The 22020-nt window shown below is 44.7% G+C and overlaps 1 protein-coding gene across 4 annotated transcripts in view; it reads left to right on the top strand.

Moving 5' to 3' along the window:
* Positions 1 to 22020, top strand: part of GRIA1 (glutamate ionotropic receptor AMPA type subunit 1) — a 118344-nt gene that overhangs the window by 54287 nt on the left and 42037 nt on the right. For 3 of the 4 annotated variants that reach the window (XM_058848595.1, XM_058848597.1, XM_058848596.1), the window contains exons 3-6: positions 1414 to 1653; positions 3028 to 3212; positions 7581 to 7634; positions 19799 to 19960. In XM_058848595.1, coding sequence (XP_058704578.1) covers positions 1414 to 1653; positions 3028 to 3212; positions 7581 to 7634; positions 19799 to 19960 — 641 coding nt within the window. The remainder of the gene's footprint in view (positions 1 to 1413; positions 1654 to 3027; positions 3213 to 7580; positions 7635 to 19798; positions 19961 to 22020) is intronic. The other variant, XM_058848598.1, reaches the window with a different exon arrangement.

The raw sequence follows: 22020 nt of genomic DNA, 5'->3' as shown, positions 1-22020 counted from the left end.
TGCTTTGCACAGCGGGAAGTAACATTTCTTACTCTTCCCTCTGAATGTTTGGTGCTGGCAGTAGCAAAGTGAGGAACAGTCTTTTCCAGGATGGCTGTAAGCCAGCCAGGACTGACTTTGGGTCCCTGCTGGAGGGACAGAGCTCACGTGGAGACCAGCTAAGGAAGCTCATGTTTAGGAGCCTTTCTCCAGCCACACAAGCAGAAGGTTTGGTGCTGGCAGTTAGCAGCAGAATCAGGTCAGGGATTCCCAAGCAGCACAGAGGGACCCCAGAATGTCACATCCAGCTCTTCAGCGTGCACTCGTGTTGGGAGAGCGGGAGAGTGATGTGTGAAGTGTCGAGGCAGTGTAAATGTCACAGCCAAAGGTCTTCAGAGTCAGAGTGACAAGAGGAGGAGACACTAGTGCCAAGAGTTCTGACACAGGAAAAGTGCTGTCACTGCCACCACCTCCGGCTTGGAGATTTATTGATGGTAACTTGGGATGTGCCATAAACAGTTGTGATATTAAATGAGTCTGACTGTCTCAGGGGCTAAGTTTTACAACCCAAAGTGTGAACTCCCTGTCTCGCTGAGATCCTGAGGCACTTTCCCAGCAGTTCCCAGGATCTCATTAAATGCTCTCCAGAGAAGGACTCCAACCCAGGGAGCCCTCCCTGCACAGCACAGCACCAGGGGCTGAGGACAGACAGACAGACAGACACCTGGAGGGAACCCAGCAACCTCTCCTGGCAGAGACCTCCAGGACACTGCTGATACCTCACTGGGCTCACAGCCCTGTCTCCATGGTTTTGAGAGGAAACCAGAAATTGCTGAAGTTGTGTTCCCAACACCCACCCGGTGTCACAGGCTCTGACTCAGTGCCAGCAGCTCATGGCCCAGGACAGATCCCCCTGGAGCTGTGCTGTGGCTGCGTTGAACCCTGGTGAACCTTTGCTGAGATGCCCTCTCAGAGCAGTTTCCTCAGCTCCTGAGGTCAAACCCGCGGTTTCCCTCTGGAGTTGCTGGCCACAAAGGGCTGTGTTGCTGTGCAAAGGTTTTCCTTCTGCTCCATGAATGCTTCCAGGGCTGCAGTAGTCGCTTTCTGCCGAGGGGTTCCCATTCTTCAAATAACTCATTTTACACCAGAAGCAGCAAAATCTTCAGCAGAGCCCTGGGGACACTGATTTCATTCTTTTGAGTAATTTCTTCCTATCAAAAGTAAAGCAGATCTGTGGAGGCCAAGGGCAGGGCACTCCATGGCCACAAACCCTGTTCTTCACAAGTTGCCTTCACCAACCCACCCACCTGGGGGGAAATTATCTAGCCCAGAGAGACCCTGCCGCTTATCTCAGGGAAAAGGTTTATTTTGGTGTCATTGCTGAGAAACCTCCTTGATCTTCTGCCCTCACGAGCTTTCCCTCTGCCCCTGCAGTCTGCTCACAGTTCTCCAAGGGCGTCTACGCCATCTTCGGGTTTTATGAGAGGAGAACCGTCAACATGCTCACGTCTTTCTGCGGGGCCCTCCACGTCTGCTTCATCACGCCGAGCTTCCCCGTCGAAACCTCCAACCAGTTCGTCCTGCAGCTGCGCCCCGAGCTCCAGGACGCCCTCATCAGCGTCATCGAGCACTACAGCTGGCAGAAGTTTGTGTACATTTACGATGCTGACCGGGGTAAGTCGCAGCTGTGCGGGAAGGGCTGCCAGGCAGTTAAAGGCAGTGGTCTAGAAGGAGTCTTTGCCTCCAAAAGTTGTGGGTCCTGAGTCAACCTATGCCTTCCCTGTTCTCTGTTTCTCCTCTAAATGTCCCTTTCTGCTGAAGGTGGGCATTGATGTACATGAAGCATCAGCCTGACCCCTGTGTGTGTGTGTGTTTGTGTGTTCATGTGGTCAGATCCGAGCCCCATCAACATGAGGGAAATATTTGATGTGCAAATGGTTTGGAATTTGAAATGGGGAAATTGTTTCTATCCAATAGGGGCTATATTGAACTGGTCTGTCAAACTCAAGGCCACTGAGTCCTGAGTTTAGAAACATGAACAGACACTTGCTCAGGCCTCACCTAAGCCCACAGCCAGGTGTGAAAGGTGTGTTTCTGGCAGATAGCTTGGAAAACTCCAAATTCTCCATGGTGGTGCATGTCAGTTTTCCATGTGAAAGAACAAAAACCCTTGCTGGATAATGGAAGATGTTATCTTACTTTCTAAACCGCAAACAGAGCTAGAGAGCTCATTGCTCCATGATTCAGTTTTCCCAACTCTCAGATGCCTTTAAAGCTCCAGGCTTGGAGGCTGCAAGCAAAGCAGACCTGTGGAGGATAGGGCAGAGGTAAGGTGATTCCCATCTCTGTCCTGGAAGTTATGATTATCCCCTGAAGGGACAGAATGGGCTTTAGAGACAAGCAGAAAGTATGAAAGCATCCCACCTGCTTTCTGTTGTCATGAGGCATGAGCACACTGAATATTCCAGAAGCACAGGGTTGTTTAGGGTTGTCCAGCACGTTTCCAGAGAATTGCTATGTGCACCTCCTCTAGAAAGCTGTGCATGTAATCTGGGCAAAGTAACTCTAAAAGTAATGGTCTCCTGATGAGATGCTGCCAAGAGAGAAGGATGCTGAGTATGACAGTGTGCTGTGATTGCTGAAGGTGTCCCTAACCCTAGGAGCACACAGCCTAAGCAGATCAAACATGAGAAGGAAACTATGGGCGAGAGAAATCAAGTTATTTGGGTAGTGACAGATAGGAAGACGGGGATTAGAGTTCTTATCTGAATCCCACAAAAGGGCCTGATCAATGAGACTGATCTGCCAATTACAAAAGAGAATTAGTCCGGAATCATTTGTGCTAGGACAGAAAAAGCAGGAGTCATTAACTCCAGCCCAGCTGAGTTTGGGTCAGATCTAGACTGTTAGCTGCTCACTGTAGCTCTGCTGCACTCTCTTGACTCTGTCTCCAGCCTGGCTTGAGGCAGGTACGCAGGCTGTCAGGAGGAGGGAAGGATGCCATTGCACAACTAAAACCTGGCTCTCCCCCTTCTCTTCCCACCCTAGGGCTGTCAGTCCTGCAGAAAGTGTTGGACACTGCAGCTGAGAAGAACTGGCAGGTGACAGCTGTCAACATCCTGACAACAACTGAGGAGGGCTACAGAATGCTCTTCCAGGAGCTGGAGAAGAAGAAGGAAAGGCTGGTGGTGGTGGACTGTGAATCTGAGAGGCTGAACATCATCCTTAACAAGGTTGTGTGGGTGTGGGAGGGATCTTGCATGTAGGTTGGGAAGGGTTGTTTCTCCCTTGGGAAGTTCTCCCCATTCTTGCCTGATCCTTGTCCCCTTGTGGCTCCCATTGGTATTGGGGTGTGTGCCTTGCAGGTATTTCTCTGCTGTGTTATTGTGGAAACAGCAAAGCTGCAGGAACAACACAGGCTCTTATGAATTCATGCTCAGTGAGCTCCACTGCTCCGTGTTCTCCACTTGTTTGACTCCTGTGCTGAGCCCTGTTCACCCCCTTGCTCCCCAGTGAGTTTGCTTTGTGCAAATTCCTCCAAGCAGTGTGCACAAGATGTGGCACCTCCTGATTCTGATGAGTCTTTCTCCAGATTTCGAGTTAAGGTGGAGGTGTGAATTGGCACTGCCAGATTCCTGGTCCTCCAGCCTCCATGTGCTGCATCAAATTCTCACACCTGTGCCAGCAGGACAGAAGGATTACGGTGCATCTGTCCTGAACATGGATTTCTGTGGACGGGAGACAAATACAAGCCCAGGGGTGGGTTGAGTCCACAATTCAACTCCAGCCACAAGACCTTCCCCTGGGACAGCCAAGTCCTTCCCCACCACTGGAAGGGTTTGGAAAGGGCCCTGCAGGCCATGCCCTGCAACTTCTACTGCTTTACTCCTCATAATCAGCTCGCTCTTACCTCGTGCTTCACACACCTCCTTAGCTAAGGTACCTGTCACCTCCTGTCTCACACTTCAGCATTTCAGCAGATGCATGGCCCAGTGATGAGCACAATCCATCCTGGCTGGATGTCTCTGGGTGCTCCTCTGTTACGTGTAATAACAAAGCAGAGAGCAGGTTGTAAACTCAAATCAAAGGTCACGTTCATGAAGGAGAAAACAGGTTATTCCAGGGGTTAAATCTTCTCTCTGGCTATGGAGCAGCTGCAGGTGAACAAAAGTTTGGAGAAGACCTAGGCAGTGAATTTGGCTTTTCTTTAGAGTATATCAGATTTCTAGGATTAATAGTATTGGGTTTTTGTCTAACGGAATGTTAAGTTCTGTAGCCAAGTATTATCTAGTCTTATCTTGATATGAGCAGGAAAATAAGTCTTACTTTCAAATTTCTTCACATAACTGGAGCAAGAGTTAAACCTAGATATAGGAAAAGCTATTTGTAAGAACACTAAAAATCCAGATACTGTGATTATTTGTGTCGCAACTCTATAAGAAATATCAGTTCCTAGGGAGAAGGGGTTCAAAGCTGTGTTTTACTACAAAAACTACAGAGCAATTCCAGCAGACATTTGTGCCTGGGAGGTAACACTCCAGTGAGGGATAGGGTTGTGAACATTTTCAGACCTGTGTACTCCATTTTCATCCATTTTTACATTCTTGTTCCAAGTCCACCAGGATTTCTGAGAGCAGAGACAGTTATCCCAGAGTGAGAAAGTGATGCCAGCTCTTTCATAGTGTACAAATGACTGGAGGGATTCAAAGATAGCGTTCAGCTCATTATCATGTGATATTCAGCTGGGACTGTAACTTGGGCTCTATCTTGGCTGCTGGCTGGTCTCACCACACCAGCAGCCTCTGTGGGAATGTCCCTGTGCTGCTTGCCCTGTCCCTCTGACTGTCTGAGGCATTCCAAGAGCTGCCTCAGCCTCTCGGGAACATTTCAATGCATTTATCTTCTTCCCTGAGAAGCCTGTCTCCATCTCTAAGTGAGATTTGTGATTTGTGCTCCATGGTGAGCAGGAGAGCTGGGGATGGCCATCCAGCACCTGTGCCTCTCACGCCCACACTGCTGCTTTTCATTTCTCCTCCTCACACAAAACACAAATAACACCAGTGACTCCAGCAAGGCGGCCCTCACGCTCCAGTGACCAGAGCTGTGGAGGAGCCAGTGCTCTGTGTGTTAAAAATGACCTTGTTTCTCTCTGGGAGAGTTCTCTGTGTCATCTCTCAAGGGTTTGATTTATCCTTGCCGAGGTACCTGTCATTTGTGAGCCAGGCCTTGGCTCAGGGCAGGTTGCCATGGGGCTGTGCTGTGTAGCCTTAATGGGATAAGTACTCGGTGGGTTGTGTTCCATCAAAGCCCTCTATTGTTTCTTCCTTGTCTCTCATTAAAATGAGTAACTGGAATTTCTCCTCTGCCAGTGTTTCACTCTGAGAGGATTTCTCTCTAATAGATGTCAAACTCACCCATTAAGAAGTGGGTAATGAAACCTAGGTGGCCCAAGTGAGCAATCAGCATGCAGCCCAGCACAGCCTCTCACCACAGTCAGGAGGAGTGATAAATGCTATTATAACCTCAGCTTGCTACTGCTGTCTGGACACATTAGGACTGAGCAAGCATTTTAAAATAAATTAAGATCACAAATAACTGTGTAAAACACAGGAAACGAGCTTCATAATTCAGGTGGATGGGCTGTAAGATTAACAGCTCAGGCAGAGCTGGATGGCAGCCCTCTCTGGTTCATCGGCTCTGACACCTCATAAAATAACAAAGGAGAGTTGGGGCTGAAGGAGCCAATGCCAGCTATTGTTGACACTGGAGAAAAGGGGAATTGGATCATAATTCTTAGACATCCCAGTGCACCAGAGATTCTCCTTCCTCCTCCAAGGTCTGGGACTGACTGCAAAGGTCAGTCTGAGCTGATGAATGGAAAGGGACAAGTTCGGTCTGGTTTTGCTTCTTAGATCTGGCAGTGGAAGATGCTCAGGAAACCACCCATAAAAATATCTTCATAGCTTTAGGTAGACAGAGGTTTTTTTCTGAGAGCTCCAGACGCCTCAGCAGAAGCCACACTGAGGGATCCTGTGCAGGGAAGCTGGTGGAGCTGGCATGAGCTGTGTGAGGAACTGCTTCTAAATGAAGCCTTCATTGGAGTTAATTGCCACCCCCACGTTAATGCAGAGAACCAGATGAGTTTTATTATGCATACAAGAGCACTTCATCAGAGAAGGGCTAAGGCAGACGAACCAGTTGCACAGAGCAAGTGTCAGCTCATTTATAATCCATTTGGAAATCCCTAAATGACTGCTCATGATAATCTGGGAGTGCTGTCCCATGGGGAGGATCAGTCTCTGCCCTCATCTGACACTCCTCAAGTACCTGCTGCCAGCCTGGTATCAGAGACAAGTCCTGGGTAGACTGATTTCTGGTTAAATCTGACACAGCAGTGCTTTTATGATCATTCTGGCTGTGAGGATCTTTCTGTCCTCGCTGCAGTTTGTGCAGATTTTGCCTGCGTGTTGGCAATGCAGGCAGCAATTCGGAATCAATTCATATGACAATGGAAATAAGAGGCAGTGTTGCCAGCCAAGAAACCTAATGGAAACAGCACAGTTCTCTCATGTCTTGTGTTTGTACAGGCTTTGAAGGCATATTGGTTTGAGCTTTTTTTTCCACTTTCTTCGTTCTGTGTGTAGAGTGGCTCAAATGCTGATGGTATCTGACTCTAGTAAACTAGTAAGAATTTAACAGTGCTGCTGGAAATCAATAGAGGGGAATTTCAATGAAAAAATGGAGTCAGCAAGAATAATAGACTTTTTAAGTGTATTCTTCCTGTACTCATTTTAAATCAAGGGAGAAAAGACAGGGGCCATCTGAGCAGTGCCTCTGTTCCCCCCAGCCACAGGCAAATCTGCAACAGGTGGAAAAGAAAAAAGAAAGCTAACATAGAAAAACTCAGTTGTTACAGATTGGTGAGCGACTGTGTTGATAAAAGAAAATAAAAACCTGACTCTGCACTGCCAGGGACAAAGGAGTAAATGGAAAAGCACATATATTGGGACACTATGCATATGAATCTACAAATTATCTCAATGGACATGCAGGGAAATCCTCTGTGGCTTTCCCAAACAACTTCATTCTGGAGATGCAGTTTGAAACTAGAAGTTTGAAAAAACTTACCCATAACCTAAACTTCCAGCCAATTCTCCCAGACAGATGTTTGCAGCAGGGGCTGCATCTTGGAGGATGTTCAAGATTGCTCTCTAGTCTTGCTTGATGTTTATGTTTCTTCCATAAGACACACAGGCTCCAATTCCCCATTTGTTCCTTTGGTGTCTGAAATCCAAATCTTAATAAGGCTTTTTTTTTTTCTCCCCTGAGCCTGTAGGAAACAGCTTGGTTTGGTTGTTTTCTCTCCCTGCCTGTACAATGTTCTTGGGGATCTTGTCCTGTCTAATTTCAGATTTGCTGCTCATAGACCATGTGTGAAAGCTCTGGCCATCCTCTAATAAGATTGTAAACTTTTCTTTTGCTATGTCTTCCTGAAGCTAAATAGTCTCAGCAAGGAAACATAAGAGTGAGAAAGGGCAGATAACTGAAGTTCTTCTTCCTTAGTTGATCCCCACTAATTATCCTTGTTTTTTATCTTGCAGATCATCAAGCTTGAAAAAAATGGGAATGGGTACCACTATATTCTGGCAAATATGGTGAGTTACCCTAATTGGTGGGTTTTTTTCTATCTCACAGTTTTGTAAAGCACTATATTTATAATTGCTGAGCTGTACACCATTTTTCTCATCCATCATTTGGGTAAAAAAATACCAAAGTCTTTCGCTGTGTTCTCCTTGTAGAGTTTTCTCTCTTGAGCCAGCAAGATTATCTCCAAGTGTGGTGGGGTTTTGTGGTGGTTTGACCTTGGCTGGATGACAGATGCAGACCAAAGTCATTTTATCACTCCCCCCTTGGTGCTAAATGAAATCTGACTGTCATGGCCCTAGGGAAAGAATTGAATGCAAAGATTTCTTTAAGGAAAGGATTCTCCCTTCAATGCAAGTGGGTGCTGCCTGAGGACAGAGCAGCATTGGGCAGGACCATCTTTCTGGAGCCAGTCTCACAGGAGGATGGAAAATTTATTTGCTTAGGGAGATTAGGGGAGAGGTAAGAGGGAGAAATGGGGTTTCTCCACAGCAGAACTGCTACCCTCCCCTCCCCAAAGGTGTCCATGGTCCAGGAGGATGCACAGCAGTGGCTGGGCTGAGGCTGCTCCCAGGTGGATCCTCTCAGGACTCCTGATTCCCCATGGGGTGAGCCATGTGCAGGCTCTGGACCCGTTCTTTCAGCACAGAGCTGCATCTGGGAGGCAGCACGTCAGCCCTGGGGTAATTAAACTTTAAAATACCAATTAGTCAAGCAGTTGCTGCCCTTCTCCTTTTCTCAGTCCCAAGAGAAGTCTGTAATTTACCAGGCAAAAATGGCCACATCATTACCCTGCAGTGCCCTGTACTGACCCTGCACCCTGTGCTGGCTGCCTACCGTGTAATTACAGAGATAAAAATGTTACCTTGTGCAGGGGGAGACATGCAAAACCATAGAGCAGCCAATAACTTCAGTTGCTAATTTTAAAAATAAAGTTATTATTTGCCGTAACCCAGGTCTTGGATGTTTATGAAAGTCCCTTCATTAAAGTGAAGCGGGAAAGTGAGCTGGAGTCACTGCAGTGAGTGTGTCTGGGCAATTTTAAATACACCCACATGGAAGGCTGAATGAGAATATCACCTCTTCCCTCTGCACAGTTTCATAAGGATAAATGCATGAAAAGCATGAGGTGAACTGAACTAACACTCAGGTGTAGGAGATTTGAAGGACATTTCCCTGTGTCTGAGGATACCACGCTCTCTCACCTTCACCCAGACAAAGTACACTTGTCCCACCTTTAATGTGTTTTCTCAGCCTTTGCACAAATGCTGAGAGGACAGAGCTGGCTGGAAGAGGTTACATACTCGGCTAACATGGGTTATAAATAATTAACTCAGAGCAAAAACTTTCACTTCTTCAGCCCCTCTGCAGGGACATTCTGCCTCCCACTGCAGCTCAGTGGAGGGGGCTCTGGGTGTCTGTTTGGGTATCGGTGTCTGATAGGACCACCAGAATTCACTGGTGTGCTTTCCAAGCAGCTTGGATTCTGGGGAGAAGGAGCTGAGTGAAAGGAGTTCAAGCTTTACCTTTGGCCCTTCCTACTCCTTAAAACTCAGCATCACACAAGGGCCAAAAGTCAGAGGGGGGAAATGCTTAAAAAAAGAAAAAAGAGCAGGGGATAGTCAGACAACATGAGAAAACTACTTTAAAAAAAAATCCTGGCACCCCTCAAGGTTAAGAATGTCCTTTCCAGGGCAGAACAGCACAGGCAGGTTCAGATGCCAGAGGCCAAATCAGTCCCTGTAATGTGCTGCACCCACAAGAGCTAATGGATGATGGGTTTAGCAAAGAGAATGGCAAAAGGCCCTGAAGATCCCATGTTTCTGAGAGCACAGGGCAGCAAGGAAGGACAGCAAGCCTCCCTCAGTGGGGGTGGCCAGGGATTTTATAAGAGGTTGGCAGAAGCTGGCATCTGGCAGGGTTAAACCCTGCTGCTGATCCAAGAGATCACAGTAGGTTTTACCCTCTTCTGAGGACACCTCATCGCTGGATTAGAGCCTTCAGAGGGTGTAGCTTGCTGTAATTTATTCCCACTGACTCACACTCATAGTGGTAGACCTTAAACACCCCGCATTTTCCCCTGTAGACGTGTCCTAGGATGACAGGGCGAGCGTTGCCCACACACACACGCGTACCCTCGTGCGCGCCCGCCTGCCTGGGAAACAGCCCTGCTCCCTGGAAGTGGCTCATTCTGGAGCACTGAGTCGTCAGAGAATAAATTAAGAGCTAAAACCTGGAAGTGTTGGGTTTCCAAATGAATTATTTTTTGTGCCCTGTGCCAGCTGGGGCAGTCCTGAGTTTAGGACTCTCACCCCGTATGAAGATCAGGTCAAGGGAATCCTCAGCTGCTTCGTAGCCACCAAGTTTCCTGCACTAGCTGGAGCAAGGAGAGGAATTCCCAACGCCTGCCTTAGCTGGAGCAAGGAGAGGAATTCCCAACACCTGCCTTAGCTGGAGCAAGGGGAGGAATTCTCAACTCCTGCCTTTTGCCTAACCTACCCAGGCATGGAAAAACGGGCACACGGTTATGGAAATGACACACTGGAAGCAAATATTGGGAAGCATTTCTGGATAACCCCAATTAAATTCCTTTTTTTAGCTATATGCTTGTTCAGAGCCATACACAGCCAAAAAATCCAAGCAGCACCCACCACTGCCCAGTTGCATCAGCTTCAAAGTGGTGTTCCATCAGGAATGCCAAACAAGCTTGCAAGGCAATGCACAGACTGAATAATATCTAAAAAAAATCATCCATAGGCACATTTTGGAATGGAGGAATTCCCTGTCTGGGCACAGCCAACACATGAGCAGAGTCATTGCCTTGCATTAGCCTTGCAGTGTGTTTGCCCAGCAGTTGCTCTGGGTGAGCTGTAGTAAAGTGCTGAGCAGGATTTGACAGCAGCAAGTGAAATCTGGAATTTCCTAGCAGGAACAGCTTTCTTTTTTAGTGAAATTGCTGTTGCCAAGGTGAGACGATAATATTTCTGTGTTCACAAACAAAATGAAACCATTCTGCACCTTAGGCCATGGATAAATATCCTTCTCTGAACCTGCTATGCCTGCTAAAGACACAACTTGTCTTGTCTCCCCAGCCTTGCCCCTCCCTTGAATGTCTGACTGCAACATCCTTGCCAGGGGAAGGGTTTCTGTAAGCATCCCTGCCTCTCCTCAAGCCAGATTTGGCACTGTTCATGGCTTTTGCAAACTGATGAAATCCTGGTCTTTAACCAGTACCCATCAGAGTAATCCCAGCCAGCTTTTACCAGAGTGAACTGGATATTTGTCAGGTGCACTGGCACTGGAGGTTTGCAGTCATCTCTTTCTCTCTCTCTCTCTCTCTTCCCCTCTAGCACTCAAAGAGATCTGGCAATTTTTAAAAGTGTTTGTTTCTGGGAGTCTTATTTTTCTAAGCTTTGTTCTCAGCCTTTGAGATCATCAGTTCTAGCAACCACAAAGAGAAAAAAAAACACAGTCAATACTATCAGAGGAAGAAGCTTAGAAACTTCTGGGATTCCTTTCTTTTGATGTTCAGGCTTTTTGCCCATGCCCTTGGCTTTGTGTATCTGTTTGTCCTATGCCATGGATGTGAGCTGACTGTCAGTAGTGGGAGAGCATCAGCTCTCTTGGGCAGAGAAAAATCCTTGTCATTAAATAAGTGACATTCATGTGACCTATCTTTAAAGGAAAAAGTATGAAAGACAGCTGCCACATACAGTGTTTTAGCCTCTTTTTTTCTTTCCTAGAGCATTAGTCCAGGTTGTTCTCTTAGCAAATGCTGGTTTTTTTTGAAGATGAATAGATAAGTGTACGAGATTGCTGATGGCAGGGGTAGCAGGGAAAAGTAAAGATGAAAACAGTGTTGATTAGCGAAGGTAAGCACTTTTTCCTGTGCCATTCTACATCAGCCTTGTCAGCACTGAGTTAGGACACTGAGTTTCCCTTTGCTGGCAGTTGTGGTGCTGCTGGAGGTTACCAGAGATACCTTAAGGAACCTAGAAAGAAAAAAACACATTTTTGAGAAAATATTAGTATAAAAGGTAATATAAAGGTTGGTCTTTATTGGACACCTCCAGGGGAAGATTTGGAAACATGGCCACAAAATGCCCACCGCCCCACTGGGTGAATACAGTCTCATAGGTTTAGCAAATTAGCATAACTGCCAAAAATCACCAATTAAGAGCACAAGAGGTGATGCCATTCCCCCCGACTCAATAGTCTCCAAATCCTCCCCCCTCAGATGGAAATTAAACTTTATTTATGAAAATGTGTCTTGAAGAGCTGTTTTTCAGCCATGATTCCCACAAAGAACCAAGATAGGGCTGGGGCCTTGGAATCTGTTTTGTCTTTCTGGCTAGTGAAAAGGTAGGGAAAAGTACTGGGAAAACCAGCCACAGATACAATAGGCCACAGAGCTACAAATACATGTGTGAAGAATACAGAGAATATATAAAGGAAACAAAGCAAAAATAATTTGACATCGTCATTTCCCCCAGCACAGCAGCTCTGTCAGCAGAGTGGCTCATGCAGGAGTCAGACAAGATGTCCTGGATTTATCCAGTTCACCCATGGGTTGGATGGGCAGCCTTGACTTTTTGCAGAAGAACTTCTGCACTGTTAAAGTTAAATAGAAAAATTAGAGTGTGAGTGTGAAAGTTAGAGAGTTTACTTAAGTCACTGGGTGAAGAAATTAAAGGTTTAGACTGGTTTAGAAAATAAGAGACAAGATGGAGGATTTAGGGTGTTGTCTCTTCTTCCTTCATCTTTCTTCTTCATCTTCTTCTTCCAGAGGTTTCTGGGTAGTAATAAGGATAAAAAGTGCTGCAGTGCAGTACACAGGTCATTGGGTCACTAAGAAAAATAATTTACTTGGCATTTGTTAATTGGTTAAATGGAGATATAAAAGACCTTGAAGAAGTTCTTTGTGATCCATTTTGCACCTTTCTATCTTAGTGCAAGTAGCTCCTTTCACCCTGTGTATATGTAATGTAGATAAGACAAGAATAAACAACCAAGTCCGAAGAAGAGAAAACTGCCTCTCTCTCATCAATCTCAGCCCAAGGGGGAAAAAGAGCCCAGCCACGAGTGTCCCATCAGGGAAAAGTGGTGCCCAAGGTGGAACCCACGACCCTGGGATTAAGGGCTGAGACTCAGCAAGGTGAGACCGGCACTGGGTGCAGAGAGTGAAGAGGAGCCCACCCAAATTTACCATCCAGAGGCAAATTCACATCCACAGCTCCCCTGAGGCAGTGCAGGACCTGCAGCAGGTGCTGGGGCTGTGTGGGGAGGGTCTGTGGTGCCCACACAAGGTCTGACCCTGCCCCAGCACGGTGACACCAGTGGCACTGCCCCAGCACAGTCTGTGTCGTGTGTCCGTGGCTCCATCCCCTCCCTGCCTGGAGCTGAAATGTTGTGCCTCTGTCTCCCATCAGCTTGAAAGCTCCTGTGTTTATCTGAGCCCCCCTGAGCTCTCCATGCTGTCTCCTGTTCCTGAAGTGCTGCTGACTGGTGGCACAAACAAGGACAGCAGTGCTCAGGCGTGTGTTGCTCGCTGGTTTGAAACTGGAGTTTCCAGGAGGGTGTCAACAGCATCTCCTTCTCATCCTGGAAAAATCTCAAGATGCCTGGTCTTTCAAAAATTATATTCTTCTGTTGGAAAAAGATGTCCTACGTTACTTTTAGGGTTCTAAAACTATGGCTGTTAGGCCTTTCTTCTTCCTGAGAGGCTGGTGCAAGTAGGCTCATGAGATAAATTCATTTTCTGTGCAGAGAAAGACAATATAATAAATCAGTGAAAATTCTGCATTTGACTTCCAAACAGCTTTTCTGTCCTGACTCAAAAATTATCAAGCAGAAAAACCCCATATTACATTATCTAATTTGAATTACTGAAGTAAAAGACAATTCAGTGTCCTGAATTAAATTTTGTTTGAACTCAAGTGTCTCATGTATAAGAAAATTATCTGGTTTGATACAAAAATTGCCCACACAGGATAAAATTAACAGCAGCCTTGGGAGCATTTTTGCAGTAGTTAACAAGGGCTCAAAAAGTCACATGAGTGACTTACTGTGGCTTAAAAAATCAAGGCATCAGGTGAGTAACTGACAGATTATATCACAACTATTGGAAGGGAAAATGTGTTTATCTAAATTTCAGGAAAATGGTGTTAAACTAACAGGTTTCCTCAGCCATTTGCAGCCTCCTAATCCATTACCCCACTCAACTGGCAAGTGGTGATGTGTAAATCCATAGTAACTTCCTCATGGTGACTTCATTTGGGCTCTTTTCTAGTCAGAACATGCTTAGCTTCAGCTTCCTCAACCAGATTTATGCTTCTGTTTGCTAAACAAAATATTCCATTACTGATGTTTTGGTCCTTGTAAACTGTGATCAGGTCATCCCTTAATCATATCTTTGATTGAATCCATGGCATCTGCCACTGCATGGCACATTTCCCAAACGTTTAAATCAGTTTATGCCCTGAAAGCTCTAATGCACAAACATCCACCCAGAACATCCCTTCCCCTGCCTGGACTGAGCCTTCTGACAAGATGTGTATGGTCATTTACAGCCAGAATGTACTGCAGCTGCAGGATTGGGAAAATAATATCACAAAGAAAATCTGCAGGGCTGCACCAAGGAAAAGTTGCTGTTCATCTTCTGCCCTTTGTGCTTAAAATCTGGATTTTAACCTGACTTGGTTTGTGTTGTACCTATAGACAGGAAAAAACACTCTCATCAAGCTGCAGGCTTGGGAAGCTGTCTGATAGTGCCCCCTTCTCCTGTCTTTTTTTCCCTTTCTTCACTTCCTTCTAAGTCACAGTAAGGACTCGTGTTTTGCTGCTGCTGTGGGATTTGACACATTAATAACTCTGCAGAGAAGAAGCCCTCTCCCATTGGAAGGCACTCTGGAACGAGACTGGAGCAGATGGGCTCTTTTTTGACATACCTTTATTAATACAAAGCAATGGGAGTGAGGAATGATGCCTCACTGGAGAAGTTAAACTTGAAGATAATTTGGTGTATTAGGGATGCTCCGTCTGGAAACACTCGATTCCTTGCTCCCTGCAGTAATCACTGGTGTACCTTGGAATGACAGGAACCACTCTGCATTCACTCAGCTCATCTACAGCCGCTCAGAAGCAAAAATTTTGCTTTGAAAAGTTTCTTGTAATCATAAAATCTGCTACAAGGAAGTAGTCTGGCATTGCAAGTCATGCATTTAAACAGAGCTGGGCCAGTTTCCCGATGCTGCCACAGGTTTCTGTGGCACCCACCCAAGCCCAGGGTGAATTGCTTAAATGCTGTTGGCATGAAAAGGAATATTTCAGTGTGTAACCTATTAAAGAAAAGAGCAAGCAGACTCTAGTCTCTTCATCCCAGATAGAAAGGGACTTAAAAAACCTAACACTCCTCCCTGGGATGAGGGGGGTCTGTTAGCTTCAGCCAACAAGCCTTCTCCAGGCAATTCAACAGAAAGAGGTGTTTCTCCCTCTCCTCATTCAAAGCTGACTTTGCCAGTCTCAGGGGGAGATCTGGAGAGCTCAGAAGATGCAGCAGGAGCAGAGAAAGCAGCACTGTTTCTCAGGAATGTGTCTGTCTTCAAGGAGACTCTCTAATGTCCTTAATCCCAGGAAAAGAGGGGGCTTGGAGCACAGGCAGGGAGGTTTTCAGCTGGGCTGCAGGGTGGGTTTTGAGCTGCTGAGCCACAGCCTGCCCAGAGCTCAGCCTGTGCTTCTGCAGCTTCAAAGGCATCACAGGAGGCACCTGCAGGGAAAGGGCCAGCAATTAACATGAGCTCAGGGAAATACAAAGAGAATCTGGAGGTGAGGGTGCATTCCCATGGGCTGGGGTGGTGTCTCACAAGCAGATGTGCCACCAAGGGTCAGTGGCATCCACATCAGTGTGCAGAGAGGAGGCAGAGGTTTGGGACAGTGAGGCACTGAAATATGAGGGTGAAAGGAGAGATGCAGGGAAGGCAGTGAAGCTCCAGATTTAAGGAGGGTCATGCACAAAAGGATGAGGTTTTCCCTACACTGCCCACTCAGTGTTCTGGCTCCTCATAGTGTCCAGGGGATAAATTAGGAGCTGGCTCATTTCTGGAGGGACTTTCTTTTCAAGGCAGATCCTTCGTGGACCACTTAATCAAGATGGATTCATGAGGCCCATTTCAAGTCATCAGTCTTATTGCATTATGCATTTCCTTTGATGATTGAGCCCACAAGAAGTGGAGAGAAATATAAATGTGTGCCTTGCTGACACCTCTCCCAGCAGCCAAGGCAGTGAATGGGACAGTAGAACAACCTTTGGCTGGAAACTGCTTTCAGTTTAAGGACAACATAAAGAACAGATGTGTCAAGGAAAGCTCAGTGAGGATAAACCCCTTCCCAGTACTGTTTTCTATTTGAAGCCACAAAGGTCTACACTAGCAGCCCATATTATTTCCTCACAGCAGCACCCTGCACATAATTGCTCTGTGAGGTTCATTAATGCAGAGAGGAGCCCATGGTATGGGCTAAAGAGCAAGTTCCCTCCTTTGAAGGCAGCCTGGCTGCTGCTGGAGCAGTGTGATGCAGATGCTGTGAGTCAGAGCAGGCTGGAGGAGGGAGCTGCCTCAGCCCATCAGCGTGAAGGGACCAGATTTTTGTGGTTTATTGTCAGCCTGCTCGTTCCGTGGCATTTGGAGAGAGCCAGGCGATTTCCAGGCATGTGCAGAGGCCTCTGGTTTGCTGAGGTGGTTCTGTGAAGTGAATTTAATCAAAGGGACAGCTGATCCTGCCGTGGGGTGGCTGGTGGGATGGTTTGATGGTTCCCAGGGAGAGCTGTGCCTGCAGGAGTGTTGTCCCCCTGGAGCACTCACATCCTGGGCACTGCCCTGCTGCTCAGGGCTGCCTCTGGGTCCCTCTGTGCCTGCTTTTCGGGGGACTGCAGTGTGAGCTCTCATATTCCTCCTCTTCCTCCCTGCGGGATTTCAGTGCTGTGTAGGGAGGTGAAAGCTGATACCTGCATGTCCAACAGACACATCCCAAATGTTTCAGGTGTCAGGAGCTTGAAACAAGTCACAGCCAGATCCCAGGGGCTCAGCTCATTTCCCTGAACTGTGCTCCAGACATGGCTGCAAAGTGGGTTTTTTCCAGTATTCCCTGGCAAATTTTAGAAACATTTTCAAAACCATTTGATCTCTCCATGGGACCACATGGAGTGCATCCCTCCAGCACTGTTCACTTCTTGCTGTGCTCGTTTGGATGACAGAGGGAAGCATTTCTGGGCTGGTTCTTTCCCATACTGGTTGATGCTAAACATATTACTGGAAAAAGCACAGCTGCTGCCCCTCAGTCATGGGTTACAGCCCTTCCTTAGCCAAGTTTTAAGAGTTTATTTTCTGTTTCCCATATACAGCCAACTGAAAACAAAATAAAATATATCCTTTTTTTTTTTTTTTTTGCAATGTGTGTCTATAGTTAGTACAAAGTGACAGATGATTGATGATTTCTTTAGTTGCAAATATTGTAATTCTTCTGTTCTCTTGTTTCCTACAAGCACTGACTGATATTCCAGAAGGACAGATAAGCATATTGAATTCCTGCTGCCACTTTGTCAATAGAAACATTTTCAAAACCCAGTCTGCATAACTTTTGATGGATTTTTGTTTATATGTTTGATAGGAAGGATTCACCTGCTCTGGGAATTATTTTCTAAAATATTTGACCTCTGGAGTTCCCTATTCTTTGGCTCTCATGTTCCCCAGACCTGCTCTGAGCAGATTTCAGTGTGGTGATTAAAATCCCTTTGTACTTAGGAGCATTCCTAAAATGTCCTTGTGCTGGGGCATGTGAAGGAGGGATAACAGGTGAAAACAATTATTTCATCCGTTGATAGCAGCCAAAATGCAAAGATGTCTTCAAGGTTAATGATGTCCTCTATGGTCCCAACTGCCTTAAATTATTGGAAAATCTTCAGAGGTCTCCACACTTTTTAAAGAACCTGAATGATGTCAAAAATCAGTGGGAAAAGATTAGTACAGTCTTCAGGAGGAAATTATTCCTGACATCTATTCAGATTATTTTAAAATTTTATGCAAGATGAATCCCAATGAATATTGTTGAATATTTACTTCAGTTTCAGAATGGTTTTGTTTGGGGAAAACAGTGAAATACAGTAGTTTCAGCCACTGCTGTCTCATCACTGCTGTCATAACTTTTCTTTTTCACTTCTTCTATTTAAATCTGCGTTCTGAGGGGACTTAACACACCAGTCATCTTATTCATACCTGCAGTGAACTTGGACTTTTCTTCAAGCCTTTGTAGGTTTCCCAAGAAGAAGCTGGTTGCACAAACTTCAAATTGCCCTGTGATAGTTTCTTTTGACAGATCTTTTCCCCCTGAGTACCTCCCAGGAGCAAAATGTCAATGTAATTTGGTCCTAGCCATGAATAACCAGTTGGCAACCTGTGAGGTCCCTCTTACTGAACCTTAGGAGCTCCACGTGTCAAAACCCACTTGGCCTGAAATGCATTAAGATGTCAGGGACAATTATCCTGCTGCATTTCCTGTTCATTAATCACAGCTCTGGCTTTCTGAAACCCCTACGCCAGCAATTACCAACAAGATTGATGTGGCTTTAACCAGCATTCTGAGGAGTATGTACACACAAAATACCGCTTTTTTTTTCCTTTTTACCTAAATCACTGTACTTTGAAGCAAAACAAGCCATCTATTTAGAGCATCTGTACACCAGTATCCAATTCTCAGCCTTGTAAGTAGATGCCAAATTGCTTACAAAATGCTGCAAGAAAAAAGTGTGAAAGTCTTTAAAGTAATTTTTTGAGTCACTTATGACTCCCTCAGTCTGACACTTTTGGGAGGGGGCAATTTAGTCTTTTCCTGGCAAGGTCTGTTCCCAAAACAGTTTCCATCTAATGGCTGGATCCTGACTTTGGAAGTTGATCAGCTAATTAGCTCCCTCAGCCTGTGAACAGAGAGCATCATTTTGGGAACCTGACTGGTGTTTTCCTGAAAATGATGTCACTTGGCTTTTTTAGCTCACACCATCACGGTGTGTCTGAGAGCGAGCGAGGGAGAGGAGCCCAGGGGCAGGCTGAGGAGGAGCCTGCAGAGAACACCCAGCAGCAGGGCAGGGGGAGGGCAGAGCTCAAACCAGCTCTCCTGCTGCTCAAATGATGGCATTGTGACAGCCCTCCCATTCATCTCCCCTCGTGCACTGAGGTTTCTGATGGTGCCAGTGTGAATGTTTGAGTACATCTCTTGTGCCTGTGCTCCCAAACACAGCCAGGGCTCAGCCTGTCCCACACACAGCGAGAGGGCACAGCCCCTGTCCAAGCAGCTCTGCAAGGAGCCACAGCAAACAGTTCTGCACAGGGCAGGGCTGCAGAGTTGGCACTGAACACCTCTGCCCCTTCCTCTGTATTGCAGTGTGTCTCTAATTAATATTTCACCCCTGACTCGAGGGGTGACTGATTCTGCAGAGCTGCCCCGATCAATACACCTGCACACGTGTTATCACCTGCAGGGAGCCAGGAGCAGACAAAGACAATAAGGAAATGAAAGAAATGTATTTCATTAGTAATCTAAAGTCCAGAAAAGCACCTTCTTTTCTCCCAAATGAGCAAATTCTATAAACTGGCTTTTCTAATAATAGGACTCCTTTAAGAAGCTGACAAGCCAGTTCCTTCCTGCTCCACTGAGAGTTCATTGTTCAGAATTTGTTTTTCCCCATGAACTGAGATTTAAAAAGAAGTAGCCTATCCAGTGGTGACTGAGTCCATGAGAGTTAGGGCTGGGTGAACAATTCTGTATAAAATTTACAGCTGGCTGACAAATACTTTTTAATATATTTTACAAATTTTGTTCATTTCATCCAGCATTATTCAGGAGACATTCTTCCATTACTCTGCTAGCTTTCTTGCAAGTGAGCTGTTGTTAATATGATTATTTGTCTCCCTGGGTGGTAACTGCAGGATATGGCCAGTTCAGAACCTGTGAGAAAAGCAAATTCACACCATGGTTGGGGAACTGGTGCCTCTCCTGAGCTGGACATTTCCTCCTAGAGGGAAGATATCTTTCTTGAGCTGCCATATTCATACACAGGCAGGTTTATTCTTTCCCATCTAGGTATGTCTCCCTCTGATGAGCTTCTCCTGTTTCTCTCCTATACCAGGGATTCATGGACATTGACCTGACCAAGTTCAGGGAGAGTGGGGCCAATGTCACTGGCTTCCAGCTGGTGAATTACACAGACACTATTCCTGCCAGGATCATGCAACAGTGGAGGAATAATGATGCCAGAGAGCATCCACGTGTGGACTGGAAGAGGCCAAAGGCAAGTGGTATAAAAAAATGCATTTCTTTTGGTTCCATCTGCCTCAGTTCAAGTTATGCTCACCTCTTTGTGATCACACATGGCTCTTTATTCTCACTTGAGAAACTCTCAGTATCATTATGAACATTACCTGTTCCATTTGCCTTAACACTGTCTGAATTTTACTAGGCTGCAGTCACTGCCTCCTAAGAAATGCACAATTTAATGTATTCACTCGGTCTTCCAGTTTTCACCCCTCAAAGCTAAGAATTAAATACCTCATAATGTTCAGTATATAAAAAACAAAAAGCCTCATTAAGTCCTTAACCCTTGACTTGTTTACAAGACATCCAGTGATAATAAAGTCTTTCCAGATGTTCTTTTGGAGCATTTCAAATCAGTGTGTATAACGGAGGGAGAAAGGATTTTAATTCCTGACACAGAAGGCCCTGAAGCTGTTGAGGGATGAGTAGAGGGAGAGGTTGTTTTTTTCTGTTTAATATTTGAAAATGAATACATTTCTGACAAACACTCTGCAGCAGAAATGTTAACTTTGGGATTAGTGTAAGAAAGTTGAAAGCAACTAAATCAAGTAGATGATCATAGAAAAAAGAGTTAACATAAATGGTTCTTGCCAAGAGTTTGTCACTGCTTTCTGTACAAGCTTCTGTTTGAGTAAACTCAGGATTGCAGAATTTTTACCGATTGAGATGGAATTTTCTGGTCTCCATTCGTGACCAGAAGTCCCTTGATTCTTGATTTCACGTAGCTCACATTTACACAGCGTAATGTGTTCCTTAAAAGTTCAGGTCAATGCTTCTAATTAAACACTAATGCTTGGGTAACAGGTGAATGACTTTCAGGGCTGAGTCTTCTTCAGGGAGTGAAATCAGGAGCTTTTCCTTCACTTCCCAGCTGTGAAAGTCAAAACCAACTTTTAGGAGTCAAGAGGGAAGTGGAGGTTACAGGGAGCAAGGTGCTGTTGAACTTTAAGACAGGAGGTGAGGACAGAGTGTTGCCTTTTTCTTAACCTGGAAATGAAACTCAAGATACTTTTAGTAAGGAGGTAATACAAGAGTGGATTTTTATTTGAAGGCTTTCAGGGGTAGTTATGGAAAGATGTCCACAAAAGCCTATCCCCACAGGGATGAGTGCATTTTTATAGGTTTTAGGAGATGGACATAATTGATAAAAAACACCAGTTATGAGGACAAGTGCTGATGTAATTTCTTCTCTGGTCAGGTTTCTTTTTTGGAGTCCCTTCCTTAGCACTAGCTGTGCTCTGTCCATGAAATTTATCTCGTAGAGTGGTTCTCAACCTTGGCTCCCAGGAAGAACCAAGATAGCACAGGGGCTTTTTTCTACTTCTTGGGACTTGGAGCTCTGGAATTTGATTTGGGTTTTTTGCCTAGGGAAAGGCTATGGAAAATTACGAATAGAATAGAATAGAATAGAATAGAATAGAATAGAATAGAATAGAATAGAATAGAATAGAATAGAATAGAATAGAATAGAATAGAATAGAATAGAATAGAATAGAATAGAATGCAACACAATACAATACAATACAATATGATACAATACAATATAATATAATATAATACAATATAATATAATATAATACAATATAATACAATATAATATAATATAATATAATATAATATAATATAATATAATATAATATAATATAATATAATATAATATAATATAATATAATATAATATAATATAATATAATATAATATAATATAATATAATATAATATAATATAATATAATACAATACAATACAATACAATACAATACAATATAATATAATATAATATAATATAATTAATATAATATAATTAATATAATATAATATAATATAACATAGCATAACATAATACAATATAATACAATATAATATAATATAACATAACATAGCATAACATAATACAATATAATACAATATAATATAATATAACATAGCATAACATAATACAATAAAATACAATATAATACAATGTATAATATAATAGATTGAATAGAATAGAATAGAGTAGAATAGAATAGAACACAACACAATACAATACAATGCAAT

Source organism: Poecile atricapillus, chromosome 13, assembly GCF_030490865.1.
Source record: "Poecile atricapillus isolate bPoeAtr1 chromosome 13, bPoeAtr1.hap1, whole genome shotgun sequence".
Lineage (NCBI taxonomy): Eukaryota > Metazoa > Chordata > Aves > Passeriformes > Paridae > Poecile > Poecile atricapillus.
This window is presented reverse-complemented; position numbering and strand designations above follow the sequence as displayed.